Consider the following 23,928-nt stretch of genomic DNA (forward strand, 5'->3'; position numbering starts at 1 on the left):
ACAAAATTCAAATCTTCAGTACATATTTTTTATATATTCCTTCAACAGTTTTTTAAATATATTTATTCTATTCTCTGTTTTGATTTCATCTGGTAATCTATTATAATAATTGAAACCTTTATACGCTAGACTTTTCTCCGCTGAGTAAGTTCGAGTAGATAATACATTAATATCATTTTTCTTTCTAGTTTCATATTTATGTTTACTGTCAATCTATATTAATCAATAATAATAACAACAACAACAACAACAACAACAACAACAACAACAATAATAATAATAATAAACTTTTTAATTTTTAATTGCATCAAATTTCCGCTAGATGTCGCATAAGCGCTACACCAACTCGTACTTAGAAAGCTAAGGCTCAAGTATTTAGTACCAAAAAATAAAAATATCGTGTTATTATTGTTATTGTTTTAAAAAATAATCAAACTAATAATAATAATTAATAATTAAAGAAAATATTATTACTATTATTTATGTATTGTTGGTAATAATAAGTTTTTAAATAAAATTATTATTATTATCGAAAAAAAAATTTTTTTTTCAAATAATTGACAAATGATGAAAAGACAATTGACAATTAATTCCAATTGTTCTACTTTGAACCGAGAGAGTAGAGCAAGCATACGTCTGACGCGGACGTATTATAAGAGAAGTGAGTATGTTTCCCTGCGATTAAACGTTTTGTGTGCCTCAACTCTGGATGTGCATATATGTATCCTCAATTGAACAGTATGCAAAATATACTCATTCCTATATACACCCTACATGCACATACATATCATGATCTATACATATACATATATCCGTCTCTATAATATATATGCTCTTACTCAACTCGGGATTTAACAAAAACATTTTCCAATTCAGGTACACAGGATACTGAAGTTGTTCAGTATCCATTTGTCAGGCATTCAATGAAATAAAATCCACGGTGGATTTAGCAATCGAGGAGTGAGCAGTCCAAAAAAAAAAAACTAACTTCTCTATACATTACTAGCAGAACTTATTTCTTATAAACCATCTAACCCGTACAAGCACGAATTTACTAAACTCCCATACGCTCTTTAATTTATTTCCGTTTACCGAGTCGAGTTTGCGTGACCTCTCTTTATATCGTATTATCTACCAGCCTTTTACCCAATCATCCACCAGATTTTATTCACCGAGTGCGATATTATTTATCCGCGAAACCTCACGCGAAAAAATCAGCCGCTAAGTTTTATTTTTATTATTGTCTTTAAAAAAAAAAAAAAAAAAAAAAAAATGCAATCTAATTTCCTCTAAACAGTCAGCTATTGATTGCCGAAATTTAGCGTAAATAAACTTTGCATTTTTTTAAAGCGCGAACAACTCTATTTTAAATGTTTCCATTTAATTATAAGTCGCGACTCGAGAAATCTAATTTAAATAAACTAATTCCCTAAGCTCTTGTATAAATACACTCGAGGTATTTTATTTATTTTTTCTATCTTTCATTTTTGGTTTATTTTAAATCTTGGTACCCTGTTCGCTCCAACACTTGATATTCAAACTCTTCAATTAACGAATGATGAGGACATAACAATGCGTCTCACTGTCAGCCACCCTTAATTCCACCCACTACTATTTATCAAAGCTCGTGTTCATTAACAACGCTCCCTGTTGTTTTAATATTCTCCATTAATTACACTGACATTTTAAATATCATAAAGCTTCTTCATAACTTTTTAATATCCAATAAATCAGGTAGAATTACAAGAATATTGTGCCAATATTTTTTAATAAATTTTCCTTTGTATAAAAGCTCAGAATTTTTTCAATAAATTTTACAAAAAAATTTGTCATTTTTCATTAATGTTTAATTTAAAAATTTTATAATTTATGCATTGATAAAAAAAATAAATCTTGAAAATTTTTGTTATTTTTTATTTCACAGTTAAAAAAATTTTTATTCTTTATTTAAAAAAAAAATTGTTATATTAGTTCAAGATTTTTTTAATATTAAATAAATTTTTTTATCAATGTAATTGTTAATATTATTTAAGAATGATACCGAAAGTAGTTTATTTTTAATATTGAAAAATTTGAACAAAAAAAAAAGGGAATAAAATTAAAAATACCAAAGTAGAATTTTTATTTTATTAAAAGTCAATTTTTTTTCACGTAAAAAATTGACTTATTTCATTTTATTCACGCTCTGATATTTTTATTTCTCTTTAAAAAATAAATCAAAGAAGAAAATTAAATTTTAGTTAAAAATGCGAATTATTAAAAAATTTTTTTCCCCATTTAAAAAAAATTTAGTAGATCAAAAAAAAATCTCAAAGAGTGTTAACTACTTTCTGTATCACTAAATTAGTGGTTTTAACATAAAAATATAATAACAATAAATAATATAAAAATGAAAAAGAATAAAAAAATAAAACACGAACACAGAACACTAACAAAGTTACGTCGTCGCTTGTTTTACACTGAAGGGGGCTGATAAAATCAGTATCACGAGAGGCTTTTTAATCATACTACACTTATTTATCTTTACGTAGGTTACTCGAGGACACTTGGACTTACTGTTGTGTGAGTACGCGTATTGCGAGCTGCGAGTTGCGAGTATAGGTAAAAAACCGCGACAGGTAAGGACCGCGAGAAAATGCGTGGAAGCCGGCCGGTGTCGCCAATCGAACTGAGGGGATGATCGAATGTGGCGCCGCCAACTCTCTGATTTCACGAGCTACCCCCGTCGCTACACACAGTGGATATATGTAGTAGTAGTAGTGTGTAGAGCTTACCCGACGGGCTGGTGCTGTGGTAGTAGTACAGCTCAGCGTACGCGTCGCATAACAAACGCCTTTGCGTCTCTTCGATCGGCAGCCATTTTTTTTTATGCGCACATTCACCAAACCAACGGCAAAATATCTCTCAATGGTCAGACGGGACATAAGAGTTTACTCTGTTGAGAAGTTGCTTTTTTAACCCTCAGTTCCTTGACCTTTAATTTTTTTTATTTTTATAATAGTAATAATTGTAAAAAAATTTAGAAAATTAGCTATATTAAAACATTTCTGGTTTTTTAAGAATTAATATGTCTTTATGTGATTTCTTAAGCTCATATCATTTTTTAATCGAAGATAGTGTTTAAAATATCCAACAGATGGCGTATAATCGCTGAATTTTCTCCGTACAAAAGAGTTTAGTCTGAGAACTTAAGATAAAATATGAAAGTAATTGATAATAATATTCTTACATCTTAGAGCAAAGATGTAATCCTTCAAAATTTTCAATCACATAAATTTACTCCTAAACTACTTCATTAAATGGAAAATAAAAATAAACGCAGCTAAAACAGAAATTCAATTATTCACACACAATAAAAACATCCCAAAAATTCACTTAAATTTTATATTAATGTACTTAGTTTAGCAAGCGAGGCAAAATATTTGGGACTAATTCTGGATGTCAAATTAAATTACAAAGCACATATACAAGTAATAACTAATAAGGCAAAAGAAGCAATATCCATCCTCTATACATTAATTAACAGAAATAGTAAGGTAACGCTAAAAAATAAACTTATTATCTATAAAATGTGCATAAGACCAATATTATTATATGCTTGCCCCATTTGGAATGACATATATAAAATTCACTACAATAAGCTACAATTTATATATAAAACAAATGTTTAAAAATGATAAATAGCGCTAAACCTCGAACAAAAATAATAGATTTACATAAAAAATTAAACATGTCTAGGATTAAAGAAATAGTCAAAAATCATACTATTAAATTCTACGAAAATAAACTTAACACACACTAGAAATTTTAAGAAATATTCGTAACATTGAATATAATCCATGGAAAAAATGCAAAGTTCCTCAACAGATGTTGATTAAAAAGAAATAAGCCGAATGGCTATCATTTTATATATATATATATATATATATATATATATATATATATATATATATATATATATATATATATATATTAGGGTGGCGCAAAAAAAACTTACTATTTTTTTTTTTGAGTCTCGAGTGAAAAAATGTTAGTTTTTGATGTTTTAAGAGCTCTCTCCAAAGGACAGCTTAAAAAAAAATTTTTAAGATGTCGCTCTAAATTTTTTTAAATTTCAAAAATTGTCAAAAATCGAATTTTTTTTTTTTTTTATTTTTTTTCTTGTTATGGTATAATTTTATAGACTAAAAAAAAATAAGTTTCTGAAAATTTCAGTTCAAAATTTGAATTTTGAAAGGTCGCTCATAATTTTTTTCAATTTATTAGTGCATTAGTTTAGATTTTTTCGAGCGACCTTTTACTATTAAAATTAAAATTCCATGCATTTTTTCTTTATTTAGTACAATAATCGATAAAAATACATCACGAGATGAACTAAAAATCAAGCACAATATAGAAAATATAATTTTTTTTTCATTTAATAATTTTATTTAATCAACTGCCAGGCGTGGGTTCGAATCCCAAGCTGGTCTTAGAAACCAGCTTGGTTGAGATTTGACCTTGCCGCGTAGGTTAAGATTTTTTCAAACCAAAAAGACCCCAACGTACCACTCCCAACACTTAAAGTCGGAGATATGACTAATTAAAGAAGAAAAAAAAAAAAAAATTATGAGCGACCTTTCAAAATTTAAATTTTGAACTGAAACTTTCAGAAACTTATTTTTTTTTGGTCTATAAAATTATACCGTAACGAGAAAAAAAATTAAAAAAAAAAAAATTCGATTTTTGACGATTTTTGAAATTTTAAAAAATTTGGAGTGACCTCTTAAAAATTTTTTTTTAAGCTGTCCTTTGGTGAGGGCTCTTAAAACATCAAATACTAACATTTTTTCACTCGAGACTCAAAAAATAAAATAGTCGGTTTTTGCGCCACCCTAATATATATATATATATATATATATATATATATATATATATATATATATATGCAGCATATATATATATATATATATATATATATATATATATATAGGGTGTCCCAGAAGAAACGGACGCCATTGTAGCATCTGATGAAAAAAATAATTCTGAGACAAAAGTCCTTAGCCATTTTTTAATTAACCTCATAGATAATTAATTATTAATTAAAAATAACGTCTCTTTATTTGTTAGAGAAAGAGCGCCAGTGTCCAGTAAAGTACGTGCCAAACAAAGACACAACTAACTGTATGACTAACTAGCTTCTATAGCTAACGTAGTCACACATATTTACTTACACATTCACACGTGCAAGCGTCTTCGTTTTGAACGCACTTGACTGGACACTAGTGCTCTCTCTCTAACGCATAAAAGACGTTATTTTAATTAATAATTAATTATCTATACGTCTGATTGAAAAATAGCTAAGGAATTTTCGTCTCAGAATTATTTTGTTTATCAGATGCTACAATGGCGTCCGTTACTTCTGGGACACCCTGTATATATATATATATATATATATATATATATATAGTTTATTTAGTAAGTAAGGCAAAAAACGAAGATTAATTTGGGTTTTGATAAAAATTTTTTTCCTAAAATTAAAACAAATGTTAAAGTAAAAATTTCATATTTTATATAAATAAGAATCCCGGAAAAAAATAGACCCAGAAAAAATTTTAAACTTATGAAAAATTCATATTATTTCAGATTTAGTAAATTATTATTATTATTATGATTTTTATTTTACAATAATTGATATGAAATAATAAGAATTTTTCATAACTTTAAAATTTTTTCCGATTACCATAAATAAATGTAATGTAAATTTTATTATAAATAGAGTTTATTAAGACAGAAATTATAAATAAACAATATTATATGCAAAAACATGAATCTGTATACCTTAAAATATATTAATAAAGATAATAATAATAATTGGAAATTGAAATTGACAATAATAAATTTTACTTGTTAATTTTTTTTTATTAACAGTTACAATATACATTAATATCAAAACATTTATAAATGCGGTTTTTTACAAAATTTTCTAATTATACAAATTATTTTCCATTAGAAAAAAAAGAAAAAAAAATACGATGTACATTATTAATCTTACAAGTTTAATAATAACGACTTATAATTAATTTTATTATGCTTGAACGCATCCGTTTACTCGTTTAATTAAATATTTTTTTGCCAATTAAATTAAACCAAGCAAACGCTATTACTTACTAGCATTAATAACAATAATTTACACATCAAGTTTTTCCACATAAAATTTTCTTAATTTAATTACAATTCAGTGTATGCCTCAAGTAAAAAATTAAATTAATCAACTAATTAAGTATCTTTAATACTGAAAAAATTTAACAAATCTTAGAAAAAATAAAAATTTATCTATAAATATATTTTTTTTTATACAAAATTTTCTATTCCATTTTTTTCAAGATTCTCCAAATAATTATCATTATTTCCAATAATACAAATTTACTAATGAAACATAATGCGCTTGATAACATTAACAGATAACACAATAATAATAATAATAAAAATAACATGCATGAATATAGCACAATAAATAAAATAGTATACAAGAGAAGAGAACGGCGATAACAAATGAGTTATTAGCGACAATTCTTTGTTGATTTTCGGTTTAGTTATACCAATAAATATTGCAATATTGCTGAATGTATACATAACATTCCAGGGACAATGGTGTTGTACTCGCGTAGTCAAGCGACTAGAAGGGTAATTTCGATTAGCAGTTGCATAGTGTAGAGCAGGGAGTCTGGCTAAACTATAGTTATAGTAATAGTAATAGTTAATAGCAAGAGTAACAGTACTAGTTTGCGGTGATAGTGTAGTCTCCATACTACCGATAGACAAAGACAAGTGGAGGGTGGAGGATCGAGGGTCTGTGTTCTACGAAGAGACGGAAGGGACGTTATTCTTGGGCGTTCGCCAGCCAAAGCTCCGATAATCACATCTTTCACGCTAGTTGCGAATGCAACTCGATAGGGTACCTCCTGTTATCCGAGAGCCAGAGCTCCCTAATTTACAGCCTTCAAAATTATCCAAATGATATTAATAATCATAATACACTAATAAAATATATTTCTATTGCACAGTAAAAAATTTTGCGTCAAAAAATTTTGTGTTAAAAATTTTTATCTTAAATATTTAACACTTTTTTGTGTTGATTTAACAGAATAAATGTTAAATTTACACATAAAAGTGTTAAATATTTAATACAAAAATTTTTAACACAACATTTTTTGACGCAATGACGAAAAATTTTTTACTGTGTGAAAAAAAGAGCATTTTTGTCACAAGAATTTAAATTTTTGAAAATTTTACATTTTTTTTTTTGAAAATTTTCAAAAAAATCAAAAATTATTTTATTGAAAATTTCAACTTTTTTTTAACAAAAAAAAAATTTTTTTGAAAATTTTCAAAAAAATCAAAAATTATTTTATTGAAAATTTCAACTTTTTTTTAACAAAAAAAAAATTTTTTTATATTTAATCATGCTAATTAAATAGATTAAAAAAAAAATAATTTTTAAATGATAAAAAATTGGTATTTTATGAAATATTTGTTGACTTTCCTTCAAATTATTTTTTTCTGTATGAAAAAAAAAAAATTTATTAAAAAAAAATGTGAAAAAAAGTTGAAAATTTTCAAAAATTTTAATTTTTGTAAAAATAATCTTTTTTGTTCAAAAGTTATTTTTTAGTGTATTAATTTATATAATTGTATTCTGTTATATAATTGATGTAATAATTAATATATGATAAATTTTAGTTAAATTTGTATTGTATATAATAATTATTTTTGTTTGAAATCTTGTAATGTTTATTGTGTGGGTTGGGAGCTTGATGCGTTGGATATTAAACGAGCGAATTTGTCCCATGATTCTCCAATCGGTGCCATTACTGTGATTACTATCAATGCTGCTGCAAATGCTGCTATTATTACAAAGTAAACACCGAATACTAATTTTCTTAATCCACTCAGCTGCAATAAATAATTATTGTTATTATTATTTCTGGTAATAGTTATTTATTTATTTATTCGGTAAGGGATGAATAATAATTAGAGCAAAAGAAGTAAATTGGTAATTTAAAGGGTTAATTTGTGGATGGACCTTTTTTTTGTCTGAGAAAAAAAAAGATTCTTATCACAAATAAATTAAAAAAATTTTTTTAAACTACAAATTACTTTTTGAATTTTTAAAATTAAAAATTTGAATTAATTATTGATCAAAAGCATTTTTGAAATTACATTGCATATAATTAAAAATTTTAATTATTCAATTATAATTTTCCGATCTTCAATGTGCAAATAATTTTATTAAATCAAATAATTTCGTTACTTTTATCTTTTAATTAATTAATGCAGTAATTAATGGATGCAATATGACAATTTTCTATTAATTGAAAATAAAAAGAGATTAAACATTTTTTAACATTGATAAAGAAATTATAAATAATTATTTTTTAATTTACAGCCAAATAAAATTTAAAATTGATCTTAAAAATTTTTTTAAATTTTTATTTTAATAAATTTAATTACTTTTTTGTGTAAAAAAAAAATAAATAAAAAAATCATTGACTATGTATTAAGTATGATAATCATTCATAATTATAAATTTACATTTTTTTTAATATTTTACAGACCTGAGATAAAAAAGGCAATAAATTATTTAAATTACATAATTAAAAATTCAAAATGAATTTAAAAAAAATTTTCTCTACCCTGGGTGTGTTTTTTAAAATATTTAAAGTTTTTAAGGATTAAGAACATAATTTTAAAATAATTTATAGAAAGAAAAATTCTTGAACCAAAAAAATTATTTTCAAAAGTTTTATCATCTTGCGTTAAGTAGAAAAATTCTTTAATAAAAGGAAAAATTTTTTTAAATAATTTTCTTGGATCGATAATTTTTCTCTTAACTCAAGTTTAATTTTTTCTCAGATTATAATAACTGAAACGGTGAAAAATAATAATAAAAAAAAAAAGAAAACTTACAGGAGCATCTCTCTTGAGATCAGCGTGACCTATAGAGCCTCTAACGTGCATGTCCTTCATCGGGAAAGCATTAATACTTTGATTATCTTGTCTGTCTGAGGCGCAGCCGGCAAACTAAAGAATGAAGAACAAATTTATCGATTGTCCTCAAAAAAGCCGCCGTTAATTATTTACATGACATAATGACATGATACCTAGTCTACTTATTGATCAAAACTACTACTTTTATAATTACAAAATTGAATTAATTATTCATAATTTATTTAATTGTATAATTCAAAGAGTATCAAGTGTCGTATCTGGTATTTGGTATTGAGTATTAATTGGAATGAAAGTAATTTATTGTGTAAAGGCACGCAGCAATAAGTGATATTTAATCTCTCTGTACGCGCAATATCTGGACGCCATTTTCACGCGTGCCTTAACAACACTGGATGACTGTCACCGCATTATTTAACAGAACAGCGAATGATTAATTGTAAATGTAATTTTATACTGACAATATTAAGAGCGATGATTAAAATAATTCTTACCGAGAGAACTATGTGCGTAAGGACGTGGAAAACGACGTATGCCGTTAGGATCCAATCCACCCAATCTGGCAGCTTGGCTTTGTTTAATCTTACCGCGAAAAATAGTGCAATTACTGTAAAAAATTAAAAATTAATTATGTAACTAATTAATGGAAGGATACATTTTTTTTAAGTTCAAATTAATATTCTGGCTAAAAGATAATTAAATTTTTTACGAAAATTATTATAATTTTTTAATATTTCTGATATTTAATTGAAAATTTGAATTTTAAAACTGAAAGTTTTTTTTCAGCGTAAAATATAGATTTTTTTATATTCTTTTCATAAATATTCTGATTAAAGGATAAGAGATACGGTAAAATCAATTGAAGGGAAAAAATAAACTGTAAAATACACTCGGATTTCGGTTAATTTTTACAGTTTTAAACAGTAAAGCGGACATCAAGATGGCAAAAATATAAATATTACAGAACAATGTAAAAAGTGTAAAAGCCACAATTTATAATTTAATATCCAAAATAAGTGATTAGTAGCTGTCACTATAGTAAATAACGACTCTCTCATCTTAAAAAATTACAGTTTCAAACAGTAAAAATTGCCGTTTCAATATATAGTCCATACTATGAAGAGAAGGGGGTCTCACTCTGGGAGAATTTAATATTTGAAACCGTAAAAATTCTACTCTTAAAATATATATTTTACCAGTCCAAGCAAGTCAATAATTATAGCTTCATTTTTAGCGTTTAAAATTTACCATTTTACTTTATAAATATTGACGTTGCTTGTATTAGAAATTTAGTAACTGTATTTTATACTTTTTACCTATCATGCGATCATTTTTTAGATACGAAATGATAAATATCAAAGTCTGAATTGTTAATTATTATACTTTAACATTTTAGACATTCACATAGCGAATATTACTGTTTGAAATAGTATTTTTTTCCATGCAAAGAATAAATTGTAGCATTTAAATGATAAATATTACATAGTGATTATTAAAATCACGATTTTACTGTTTGAAATGGTAATTTTTAGCAGTTGATCATTACTTACTTACTATAAATCGACTATTATTTATTACAGTTTACTTTTTTCCGTGTGAGAAGATTTTTTATAGAAAATTAAATTTTCTACAAAAAAGTCATAATTTCTTAATATCTTTCATATTTAACTCAAAATTTAAATTTTTAGGCTTTGAAATTTTTTTTTCAGCGTTAAATATAATTTGTGATTTTTATATATTTTTTTGATAAATATTCCGACTAAAAGAAAAGAGATAAGATAAAATTTATAAGAATTTCTATTATAGAAAATTAAATTTTCTACAAACAAGTATTTTTATAATTTTTCATTTCTTTCATATTTAACTCAAAATTTGAATTTTAAGGTTTTGAAATTTTTTTTTCAGCGTTAAATATAATTTGTGATTTTTATATATTTTTTTGATAAATATTCTGACTAAAAAATAAGAGATAAGATAAAATTTATAAGGATTTTCTTATAAAAAATTAAATTTTCTACAAAAAAAGTATTCTTATAATTTTTTCATTTCTTTCATATTTAACTAAAATTTTAATTTTAAGATTTTGAAATTTTTTTTTAATAAAATATCGATTGTAACTTCGTCACTTAGGTGTTTAATTCTTCACACCACACCAATTATTTTCGACGTGTGTACAAACGTGGTTCTAATATTCATTAATAAATAATCAATATATATTTACTAGCACAAATGTGAGCGGAATTTCCGATAAACCAATGGCTCCAGTTAAAAAGCGGTCGTCTAGGTGTGCCTGGATGCGGCCTCAAAGCGGCCATAAATGGTTGGACGAAAGCTAATATCGTGGTAGCAAGCCCTAAAGACGCGTGGATTGTCTCGGAACTCCAGGTACCCAGCTCCACGAATATTATTACACAGGCGGCTATTGTCATTGACCAGGTTAATACCATGAAGAATCTGTGCCACTGCAAAGATCAATTCAATTACTCCTCATTTCATTGAATTTTGTAAAGAAGTATTTTTAGTTAAACAAAATTTATACAGACTATTTTTTTTTTTTTTTGGATTCGATAAGTTAACCTTTCGTTCAATGTACACAATTAAATGAATGTTTTAATTGATATAATTCTAGGTATTTAAAGTTTTCCAGGGGAGCGAGAAAATCAATAATTAAATAACAGAGTTTTATTCAAATGAATAGTCTTTTTTATCGTTTTGATTGTAATTTAAATTGAAATAAAAATTTAGTTTTTTTTTTTATTTTTATTTTTATAATAATTTATTTGAAAAATTTTTTTATTAATTATAAAGTAAGAATTTTTTAATTTAAAGATTAAATTTTTTGGATTAATATTTAAAAAATTAATTATCAATTAAGATATTCAAATAATTTATTTTTAGTCATTAAAAATTAAATTACTAATTTAAAAAATCACTAAAAAAATTTTTCAGATTAATTTTCAATTAAAATTAACGAATAAAAATCTAAGAAATTTTTTTTTAGTCCAAAAAAATTAAAAAATTAATTAATTAAAATTTATAATTTTTTTCTAATAAAAATTTTCCGGATAAATATTTAAAAACTAAATAATTGTTTACAAAAAATATGGGAATAAAAAATAAATAAATTATTTAGGATTAAAATTGATAAAAAATAAAATTTCCAATTATTTATAATTTTTTTTTTTTTAATAAATTTCACCAGTTTCAATTTATCAAACTACTGGTGATAAAAAACGACAAATAAAAGTAATAAATGTCGAAGATAAATTACTCACAACAAACCATTGATCCTTGCCACACATGGGCGACCTAAGCCATGTCTGTTTGTAATAACGGGCCATAAGCATCCCAATAGAAGCGGTTCCGATCCAGGATGCGATCATCAAAGCTCCGTGTATGCGTATAAGTAAATCACTGGACGCAACTATTTCACGTATATCGGCTAATTTTGTTGGCTTGTCCGAGGCGCGGTACACGAGATCGTGATATCCTACACCATTAACTGAAATGGAATCAAAGGACACATGATGATTATTGATGACTGATTAGCTCATGAGCTTACTTCAGAATAATTAATTTGAGTTGAATTGTCTACTTGTATACACAATACAATACGAGCAGTCAACATAACAATAATAGGACTAGTTTGATTGTATTTACGTTTAAGTTGACTTCCTGATGCCAGGAGCAGACAGTAAGCTCCGTTCACCAAATCAAATTCACGTCCCTCCACTAAAGTTGTTTTCTCTCTCGTGAACTTGCAGTAAAGCGCCCCATTTACGATTGATCTATTTACAGGAGATAATCCTGACAGTGCCGCAATTCGAGAATTTGACTTTCCTTTGTTCCATGACATGTGGATATCTACTCGTCCATTGTCATCAACGCATTCCACTACGCTGTCTTCTCCCTTTAATTTTTTATTCATTTATTTTTTAAATTTAATGAAAAAAAAATAATAGAGCTTGAAAAATATTTTCTATTAATCGAGAATTTTTTAAATTCAAAGTTCGGAATTTAAAATTTATTTTACTCTAATTTTTATTGAGAAAATTATTTTTTTTTATTATAAAAACAATTTTGTGATTAAATTTGACGCTTTTAAATTTAAATTTTCAAATTTCGATTATTTAGTCTCTGGGAAGAATTACCAGTGGACATAATAAGAGCGTCTAGTATAGAAGTCTTCAAGAATAAGATGTTTGATTATTTATTTAATTCAGATAATTAAGTAGTTTAGTTAAATTCAAATCAAAATATTAAGTGGTTAAATCTTCAGATTTTTATGTTTTAAACCATAAATATAAAAAATTAAATCTTCAGATTATGTTTATATTATATTTTTAATTAAAAATTGTTATATAATGTAAATGTAAAAATTGTTATATACGATGTAAATATGTTTTGCCAATTGGCCAGTTTGGCTTTGGCATAAATAAAGTTATCTATCTATCTATCTATCTAATCTGTCAATTTAAATTATAAGCCAACAATTATATTCATAAATAAAGTTTTTTATAAACAAGTTTCTTAGTTAAATATATTATAAAAAATTGTAATAAAATATTTTTACTTGATGAATTTTTTATAAAAGCTTTATCGAATCATAATTATTAATATCATTATCTATTATATATATTGTACTCGCAGCAGGTTGTTATCTGCATGTATTACACGATTGTGTTATTAATGTATTGTTAAAGTTTGCCATCTGGCAATGAAGCCTTAGCAAATAAATAAATAAACAACAAAAGATGAGTTTTTTTAGAGTAAAAAAGCGCACTTTTGGAAAAAAAGACTCAAAAGTATAAAAAAAATTTTCAATTTTCTTAGCGGGAAGTTAAAAATGATAAATAATTAACTTTACAATATTTATATCATTTTTATAATAAAATACTGAATAAAGAGCTTAATTATTAAATCAAAAATATAAAAACGGAGTCATTTTAAAGAAGATGAAGAACTATACTTGAAAATGACGTTTTTTAGATTAAAAAAATGCGCTTTAAGTAAAAAACATTTAGAAGTATGAAAAATAATTTTTTTACAATAAAATACTCAATTATTGAATTAAAAATTAAGAAATTGAGAAGTATACATGAAAATGGCGTTTCTTAGGTTAAAAAAGCGCGCTTTTTATGAAAAAAGATTCGAAATTATAGAAAACATGATTAAATTTCATGTTTTTAATGTTTACTTTTTTTTAAACTAAAATATTGAATTAAAAATCAAAAAATGAAGAACTATACTTGAAAATGGCGCTTCTAAGGTTAAAAAGTGGACTTTTAAAAAAAGAAACATTTAAAAGTTTAAAAAACACTCAATATTCAAGTATTCAATATTTATAGTATTTTTTCTTTTATATATTCAGTAAAAAGCTTAATTATTGGAAAAAAAAATTAGGAAAACGGTTGACCCTGAAGGCCATCCCTGCAACTTCCCGCTAATTCCATACTTAGGCGCTTAAAATTGCACCAATGACGTTTTTGAGCTCTTCGAGCTCAAAAATACAATTTATGGGTTATTTTGAGCTCTCCGAGCTCAAAGAGATTGCTTTCCTATGCTTTAAAGCTCTTCGAGCTCAAAAGTCTGATAGAGATTTGATAAGACACTATTTTTTGAATTTTTAAACCGCAATAACTTTTGAATGAATAAACGGTTTTTGCGTGGTTAGAAGCATTCGACGCAGTTTTTCAAGCCTCACAAAGAATCTCAAATTTTGAATTGATCGCACTAGGAATTTGGGATTTATTCCGAAAAAACACTTTTTTCGGTTTTCTTTCGTTCACGATATCTCTCGAATGAATCAACCGATTTTGACCGGACTGGTGGTGATCGACGTGGTTTTTTGAGGTTAAGAGCTGATTAGTTTTTGGAATTGAACCTTTAAGCCGTTTAAAAGTTATTCCAAAAAAACCACATTTAAAAAAAATTTTTTTTTCAGTTTTTTTAAGATTTCTCAAAATCTATTGATCTGAATCGGTCCAAATAGTTTTCAAAATTTAAGTTTGGTCAAGCCCTTTCGAATGGCACCAACCGCGATGAAATCGGTCAAGCCGTTCAAAAGTTATAAGCGGTTCACACACACACACACACACATACATACATACATACAGACACCGTGACAACCTCGCGGGGATAGTCAGGGAAGCTTCCTATGACCTTTAAACGTCGAGATCTGATGAAAACTCGATTTTTGCAAAACGGGGTGAAAACAATAACTTCCCGATTTTTGAAAATCTTCGATTTTCTTAGCGGGAAGTTAAAAAATTATCTTAGCATAAATATTCTTGAAAAATTTTTGTAATTTTGTTGGTTCCAAAAATGCAATAAACAAATTCTGCAATGTCAGAATTTATACAATGCACATAAATAATATAAATAATATTACCATCTTATTGTCTTCAGACAAACCAACAGCAACAAATTTGGAATCCAAGCCGAATAATTCAAAAGAATATGTCTCTCCTTTGACTTCAACAGTAACCGCGGCATTGCATGTTCCCGTAGCAATACACTCGTCCGTACTACCGAAGCAATTTTTCGTTGTTCCACATCCCTCGTATATTGGATGTCGTTTTGTTGACTCAGTCTGTGAAAGCACAAAAAAATAAAAATAGTAATAATAGTAATAGTAACAGCATTAACTGAGCACGACAGGATAGAAAAAGTGAACAGCCGAATAAAAAAGTTTCGACTATTAATTTTAATGTCAATGCTGGAGTTTATAAATGATGTAAGTCAATTTACTACGATGTTATTGTTATTACCACTGACATTACTGGTTATTGTTCAAACTTTTTTATTTCCCGGATAACCAGAGAAGCACGAAACATTAAAGTAAATAAGCTAAGAAATCAGATGGTTTAAATTTTCTCACGCGATTATTCACTTGAATGGGCGCGATTGTCAGTTTAAGGCTTAAGGAGGAGGCCTTGGCAAACTGACATTGAGTGGATTTATATTTATACTTATTTTTATTTTTATCTATGACTTTAAACTCACATTTTGTTTAGGAAAGCTGCGCTTTAGTTCAATGACAAAATTATTCCTTTCAAAGTTCGCGTTATTCAATAACTTACAATGTAATATAAAATACAATAGGCTTTTACTGTTTTTCGCGTGACATTATTAATTCTTTTATACTTTCTTCAATACGTTTGTGTTATTATTATTTAAATAATATCTAATTTATTTATTTTATGGAAATAAATAATTATGAGATGAAATTTTCTTGTGATTTATGGGAATAATTCTTAAAAATTATTATTATTTGAATTTTTTTAAATTATTTTATAGTTTTCTTTTATTAAATTCTTAACTTGAATTTAAAGTAAATTTTTTTTAATTAATCAAATTATTATGCATAAAAAAAATTAATTTTTGATCAGAAAAAAAATCTTGAACAAAAAAAATGAAATTTAAGTTTGATAATTGTTTCAAACTCTTAAAAATAATTTTCTTAGCTAAAAATTTTATTTTATCACTAAATTAAATTTTTATCAACATATTTTTTGTGTAATAATTAAAAAAAAATTTTTTTAACAATTACTTCAGATTAAAATTGATTTAGATTTTTTTTTAATCAAGATTAATAATGTAATATTTTGTTTTTTTAATTTTTAAATTTTAAACAATGAAATTTATAAAATAAAAAAATTAAAAATTTTTTTAAGTGTACAATTTTTACTAATCGACAAAAAAAAGTACCAAGGATGCATCCTTAAATTAAAAAAAAAAAAAAAAAAAAAAATTAATAAAAGAAAAATGAAAATTATTGAGAAAATTTTTTAAAAAATTATAATTTTTTCCAAAGACTAAACACCGCTAATTATCCGACATATACGTACGTACGACCTATATCTTGAACATTAGTCACGACGTAAAATAATAAAGTCGTCTTTCTTCACCTTCCGACAGCAGTTATTATGCTATCACAATATTAGTCCGAAATAATTTATGAGATCGTGGCAAGACAAACAGATGTCAGCTTATGATTTACGCTTATGATAAACAAAACAACAAAACGAGTAAATTATACCAACCGATTGCTGGGTATCAAGCTCATAATACGGTGGTGTGCTTGTTCTTTCGGTTGTTGGCGGAGGAGCCGTTGTCATCACTTGGATAGAATCGCGCAAAACTGTTATTGCTGGTGATTCTACTCCCACCCAGTATGTTGCGTAATCTTGGAGGAAAGTTGAACTGCGATGAAGAATAAATTACTTCTATTATAAATGTTAATATAAAGATACTTTGGACATTTTATCATCAAAATTTGATAAATTAAATTTTTAAAATTATAAATTTCATACTTGAAGATTACAGTTCCTTCGTAGTTTTCCGGTGGGGTCCAAAATACCTCCAAATTTCTTTTTTCTACTTTATTTTTGTGAGTAAGTGTATTCTGAAAATAATTTTATTAATAATAATAATAACATACTGTAAAAAATCCGGATATTAATTATATTTTTCTAAAAAAAATTTTGCTTTGGAATATTGAAATAAATTTTTATAAAAATTAAAAAATATTTAATTTAATTAAATAAAATTAATTAATTTTGTCAGTAAAATAAATTTTTATATGAAAATTTCTATGATTTAAAAAAAAATAAATTTATGCAATTTTTTTCTAAACACATATTTTGCAATTTCTGAACAAAAAACTATTTTTTTTTTATTTTTATTCAATAAAAAAAAAAGTAAAAAATTTACCTCGAAGTTTTTTTTTAATAATTTACGTAAAATCTTTCTAAAAATTTTTTAAAGTCTAATTAAATATGACAATAAAGTTAGCCGAAATCTAAAAATTTTTAGATTTTTTTTTATTGAAAAAATTATTTTAAAAAAATTGAAAAAATTTCACTTGTAGAAAGTTTTTAAAATTATACGTGCAATTTTGTAAAAATTTTAATTAAGAATATTGAAGTAAATTTTTATAAAAATTAAAAAATATTAAATTTAATTAAATAAAATTCATTAATTTTGTCATTAAAATTAATTTTTATACGAAAATTTCTATAATTAAAAAAAAAATAAATTTATGCAATTTTTTTCTAAAAACATGTTTTGCAATTTTTAAACAAAAAATTATTTTTTAAAATTTTTATTTAATAAAAAAAAAGTAAAAAATTTGCATCGGAAATTTTTTTTTTCAATAATTGACGTAAAATCTTTCCAAAAATTTTTTAAAGTCTAATTAAATATGACAATAAAATTAGCCGACATCTAAAAATCTTTAGAAATTTTTTATTGAAAAAATTATTTTAAAAAAATTAATCGAAAAAATTTCACTTGTAGAAAGTTTTTAAAATTATACGTGCAATTTTGTAGAAATATTTTTTTTGTAAAAATTTAATTGATAAAAAAAAAATCTAAAATTGTTGAACGTCGGCTAATTTTAATGTCATTAATTAAATCTATTTAGAAGATTTAAATAATTTATAATAAAAATATCTTACATTCATGCCGGGGGTGCATTCAATAGCCTGAATGTCTTTGGGTAAATCAACAAACTCCCCGACAAATTCGCCGGTCTCAACATCCCGGGCGTTGATAATGAATCCTTGAAATGCTAAGCCTTGGGGACTTCCAAGGGTCAACCGTATCCTGCCCTGGCCCGCAACAGCTCGTATTTCGTATGGAGGATATGATCCTTGGGCATTCGTTCCTGGGTGGACCGGAGCTAGGTCGTAGCATGATTTCCCCGGCGCTCCGTTTGGCAAGCCGAGGATTTTTGTGGCCATACACACCAAGATTAGTTTCAATACCACTGAAAAATTTTTATATAAATATTTCATAACAATAAATAAATTTAATAAAATATTTACACAAGAAAATTACTCAATATTTTAATAACTATTTCATTCATTTCACAAGAGCGTAAATATGTACCCGCTGCTAACAAAAATACTGTTACCAAATTTAATATCTAAATAAAATATATCAATCATTTATTATATCAATATTACAAGGACCGTAAATATGTAATTTTTGACATTTAAATATCAAATGTATCGTAACAAATTTCAAAGTCAAATAATTACGCGATGAAATATTAAATTTTTTTTTTGATTAACATTTTAGTATAAATTATAAGTGCAAGCCTTGAAAAGTGACACAATTCTCCTGAACAATTTCTATCTCTGTCATACGTTCCACGAATACTACTCATATAAGTACAATACAAGTTAAAAATTATGACCTTGTTAGAGTTATTTTGACCTGGATTATGATCGAATTTTTAAGACAATACAACATAATGAAATAAGTTTTGATGTAATTTTGTCAGCTCAGCAGCAACGCAGAATTATAATTTAGTACAAATTTAATGTAAAAATAAGTTATTTAATTTGTGAATGAAATCTTATAGCAGCTCAAGTACGTAAGTTAATTGTTGACGCTCAAGTTTAGGAATGTGCGAGTTAGGAAATCAGGCAGCGACATCGTACGCTGCCAGTGAAAGCAGCACCAGGCTTCTTGTACTTTAGTTCATTTCGCATTTTCTTTCTTACACACTCTGCAAATTTACTTCTTGTATCTTCTTGCAATTTACTATTCATGCAATGTGTCGTTGGTGGATTTTATTGTAATAAAGTTAAAGAAATAAAATATTTTGAAATTTTTAGAATAATAAATTTTATATTTTTTAACCTTTTATTAATATTATTGTTATTAAACAAAAAATTAAACTTAAAAAAAAAAATAAATAATAATAATTTTATTTAAAAACTTATTATTATTACCAACGACACATGAATAATAATAATAAGATTTTCTTTAATTATTAATTATTATTATTGGTTTGATTATTTTTTAAAACAATAATAATAATAATATGTAATTTTTATTTTTATTTCACTTCGATAATAAATACTTGAGCCTTAGCTTTCTAAGTACGAGTTGGTGTAGCGCTTATGTGACATCTATTGGAAATTTGATGCAATTAAAAATTAAAAAGTATTTTATTATTATTATTATTATTATTATTATTATTATTATTATTATTATTGTAATAATAATTTTTATTATAATTATAATTATAATTATTATTTTTTATAATTATAAATAACAGAAATATATATTTTTCATCATTTTTGTTCTGATTTATTAATTTGATGTATATTAATGCACACACGTTGTATATTATTTTGTATCTTTTGGCTGTCAAGGGACTGTGTCCTACGGCCATTCAATAAATTACATTATTATTATTATTATTATTATTATTATTATTATTATTATTATTGTATATTTAATATATGAATATCGGTGTTTTAAATTTATTAAATCAAACATGGTTAATATTATAAGCCAGACTACCCGATCCAAATTGTTGGATAATGACTAATTTTTCATTATTATTTCATTATTATTTCAGTGACTGAAAAAAGTTACACTGAGTAAAAAATTACATCTTTCTCTAATCATAATTGTCAAAACAAATTTTAATTGTTATTTTCACCTAAATTTTCTCTGATGGTATTGAGACTTCATACCGATAAAATATTATGGTGAAGAAATAATAATGAAAAATTAGTCATTATCCAACAATTTGGATCAGGTAGTCTGGCTTATAATATTAACCATCTTTGATTTAATAAATTATTATTATTATTATTATTATTATTTTTCAAAAAAATTGAATAAAAAATAAAATTTAACAAAGATTAAAAAAATTAATTTAAATCTAAAAAAAAATAAAAATTACAAAGTAAATAATGAATAATTTATACAATAAGAAGGGACTCATCAGACTTAGTATAATATACTTATACTTATTATTATAAAATGTAGTAACTATTACATGGTACTGACAAATTTAGCAGAATATCGAGAGAGCAAGTTTAACTTTATTTTCCAAACGATTTATTTCAGATGAGAAGACGTGATTTTTCACGGTAGAACGACAAGACGCTGATCATCCTCAACTATATTTTCATATTGAGCATAGATCTTTAAATTATTGAATTTAAATTCTCTTCTACTTCTATTCGCATACATTAAATATGTATATGTATATATTTTTGGTATTTATACTCTCGTCTAGCTCCGGGCATAATTATTCTAACTTTATTATTTAATGTATTCATAACATGGAAAATTTCATTACTCTATCACGGTTGAAGCTAAGTGTATTATTATATACAAAAAATATAATAATAATAACAAAAAATTTAATAATAATAATAATAATTTCACTTTTCAATATAAATTATTTATTATTTTTCCATTCATTTATTTGTTATATACTTCAATAATAAATTAAAAATATTTTTAATTAATATTTTACTTTTATTTTTTATACTCATCAATAATTATTTTTATACTCATCATTAATTATTTCACAAATAACATAGACTTCAAATATTCTTCTCAATAATTAAAAATAAACTAAATGAAAGGTATAAAAATCTATCTCTGCAAAAAATCGGGTCATCAGTACAGATCAAATAATTTTACTAAAAAAAAAAAAAGAAAATAATTATCCTCATGACTGTTGAAATGAAAAAAATTAACCACTTGACATTTCAACCAACTTATTCACATTGTTAGCAAAAAAATGAGTACAAGGTTTTTTCGCTAACCATATATACACATATATGTATATATATGTTTATTATATACTCATATAGACAAACATCTGCGACCACACATAGATATATCCATACTTAAATATAATGTCATGAATACTCCGAGCATAATAAAAATCTTAAATCTCTCAGCGTATCAAAAGCTTCTAATATAATTATAATTATAATAGTAATTATTATCATAATCACACATGAAAATTCTCCATAAAATTACAAATTACATACATTAATATATTACACATGTTAATATACAACCGCAGCAGATAGACAACTGTGCACTCATGTCATGATTTAATGAGAAATTCTGTCACTAAACCGGAGATGACTAATTCTTTTAAAATTTAAATTTCCTCAACTCATTACCTTCAAACTCAAAAATATAAATGTGAATATATATATAAATATGAATATCGTTTACTAAATTATCACGTAACTTTATTAATTACGCAATTAAAAAGTTATCAAACGGCTTTTACGTAATAAATTCAGCAAATTAACTTTGGAATTTTTAATTAATATTTTTTTGATAAGATCTTAAAATATTTGAGTATTTAATTAATAGTTTTTTTTTTTATTAATTTGTACACAGAAAAAAAATTAATTTGAATCAAGGAAATAATTTTTAAGAACTTTATTGTTTTGATTTGAGTAAAATATTCTTAAATTTTTTTTATTAAGAAAGTTTCCATGATTAAAATCAACGAAACTCTTCGAAATTAATTTCTTGGATCAAATATTTCTATCTTGACTCATAATAATTTTTTTTAAGTGCCAAATAATAATCATTTATTTTTTTTGGGATAGAATGCAAATTTCTTCATTCTATTGATTGATATTTAAAATTTTTTTTTTTCATAGCTTATCGAAATTAATGATCAAGTATTTATCTTTTGTATTATCTACTTAAACAATAGTATTAAGATATTTAAAAACTGATAATTTTTATGAATAGATCGAATTATTGATAAGTTAATTAAAATTTTTATAAGAAGAAAAAAATTTTTTTTTATAAAAAAAAAACTATTCAAATAATTATAAAAATCAAAACTTATTAATGAAAAAAATAAAATTTTTTATTATTAAAATGAACGAAAAAATCGTAATCAAAGTAAAACTTTAATTAAAAATAATTTATTAAGCTTTTTAAAAAATTTAAAACTTCACCGAAAAATCAATAAAAATTGAGCGAATTAAAAATCACAAATCTCATATAAAATTCTTTTTAATTACATATACAAACATATAAACTATATATATCGACTACACGCTGAATACTACATTCCACGAGTATATACGCGCATGCACGCGAAACAGTACATTGAACTTTTTTCCCAGTTGTCAGATCCTCACTTGTGTAATCATCGTAATCAACATTAATTATCAATCTCCCTTTTTATTAAAAAAAAAAAAAAAAAAAATATATTATTGATCAAAAACTAAAACAATATTCCGTGCCCGCATAAAATGACTTTTCAAACTTAAAAGTAAAATGGAAATTAATATAAAACTCCAGCAAACTTACAGGAATTCATCTTGAAGGAATTTATTTTAAAAATTTCAATCCACAAAACAAACAGAGGTTTTATTTGGCCAGTCACTCAACTTATCGGGTTCTGACAGTGAACTGCGGTAATCATTAGTCACTTGCACTCAACTTACTTAAAAAAAAACTCAAGTACAAATATAAATACTTTAACGATAAAACATAATTACAAAAGTCAGTATTATATTTTATCTTGACGTAAGCGCGTTCATTACCGTCATTTTTTTTAAAATCGTTAGAATAATTGTTTTCACTGATAACAAAATTCAAAATTATTTTGAATATTTAACTTTAACCCGCCGATAAAACAGCTACCACGTTGAAGTCTCCGATAAGACGCAATTTTCTTGAGGTAAGAACTTCTTGTTCGATACAATGTATATATAACACAATGACTCTCGGGAAGAAATGAAAAAAAATGATGATTTTTAGAGATAGCGACGGGAAAAGCGCGGAAACCCAACACATGCACCTGAATTAAACATTCTTTATTAAATAAATATCCGAATAGTGGCAAACATCGGGAACCACACCTTGACGAAGACTGAAAACTGAAACGGTACACAGGTATTGAAAGGAGTCTCGCCATGAGACCACCTCAGGTACGTGTTCACTAGTCCTGAACCCCGCTTTACCTGTTAGCTACCGGAAGAATTTAGGCCTACTGACTCAACTCCTACTTAAAGTCTCTGTTTGTGTTTTTATTTTACTGCACACTGTATATAATACTGAATGCTGCACAAGCTTCCTCATATCACACAACATTGTACAGGTTTTAATTCATTATTATTATTATTATTATTA

General features: G+C 25.1%; 2 protein-coding genes across 6 annotated transcripts in view; both read right to left on the reverse strand.

Moving 5' to 3' along the window:
* LOC123259392 (pikachurin-like) overlaps positions 1–2,667 on the reverse strand; it is a 108,093-nt gene extending 105,426 nt beyond the window's left edge. The window contains exons 1-2 of one of the 5 annotated variants that reach the window (XM_044719878.1): positions 2,434–2,667; positions 1,512–1,647 (exon numbers count right to left, since the gene is read on the reverse strand). The gene's annotated coding sequence lies outside the window, so the exon portion shown is untranslated. Of the gene's footprint in view, positions 1–1,511; positions 1,648–2,414 lie in introns of all 5 variants that reach the window. The other 4 variants (XM_044719879.1, XM_044719875.1, XM_044719876.1 and 1 more) reach the window with 4 other exon arrangements.
* A 4,969-nt stretch (positions 2,668–7,636) lies between these two features.
* On the reverse strand, positions 7,637–23,776 carry LOC123260182 (putative ferric-chelate reductase 1 homolog). The gene is made up of 12 exons (XM_044721174.1): positions 23,340–23,776; positions 23,104–23,239; positions 18,450–18,760; positions 17,304–17,395; positions 17,034–17,193; positions 15,380–15,580; positions 12,649–12,898; positions 12,264–12,490; positions 11,210–11,450; positions 9,483–9,595; positions 8,950–9,063; positions 7,637–7,935 (listed from the first exon to the last, which is right to left on the reverse strand). Exons 2-12 carry the CDS (start codon positions 23,111–23,113, stop codon positions 7,774–7,776), a joined length of 1,881 nt encoding a protein of 626 aa, XP_044577109.1. The 5' UTR covers positions 23,114–23,239; positions 23,340–23,776; the 3' UTR covers positions 7,637–7,773.
* Between the last annotated feature and the right edge of the window lie 152 nt (positions 23,777–23,928).

The sequence above is a fragment of the Cotesia glomerata genome, linkage group LG2 (assembly GCF_020080835.1).
Source record: "Cotesia glomerata isolate CgM1 linkage group LG2, MPM_Cglom_v2.3, whole genome shotgun sequence".
In the NCBI taxonomy this organism is placed as follows: Eukaryota; Metazoa; Arthropoda; class Insecta; order Hymenoptera; family Braconidae; genus Cotesia; species Cotesia glomerata.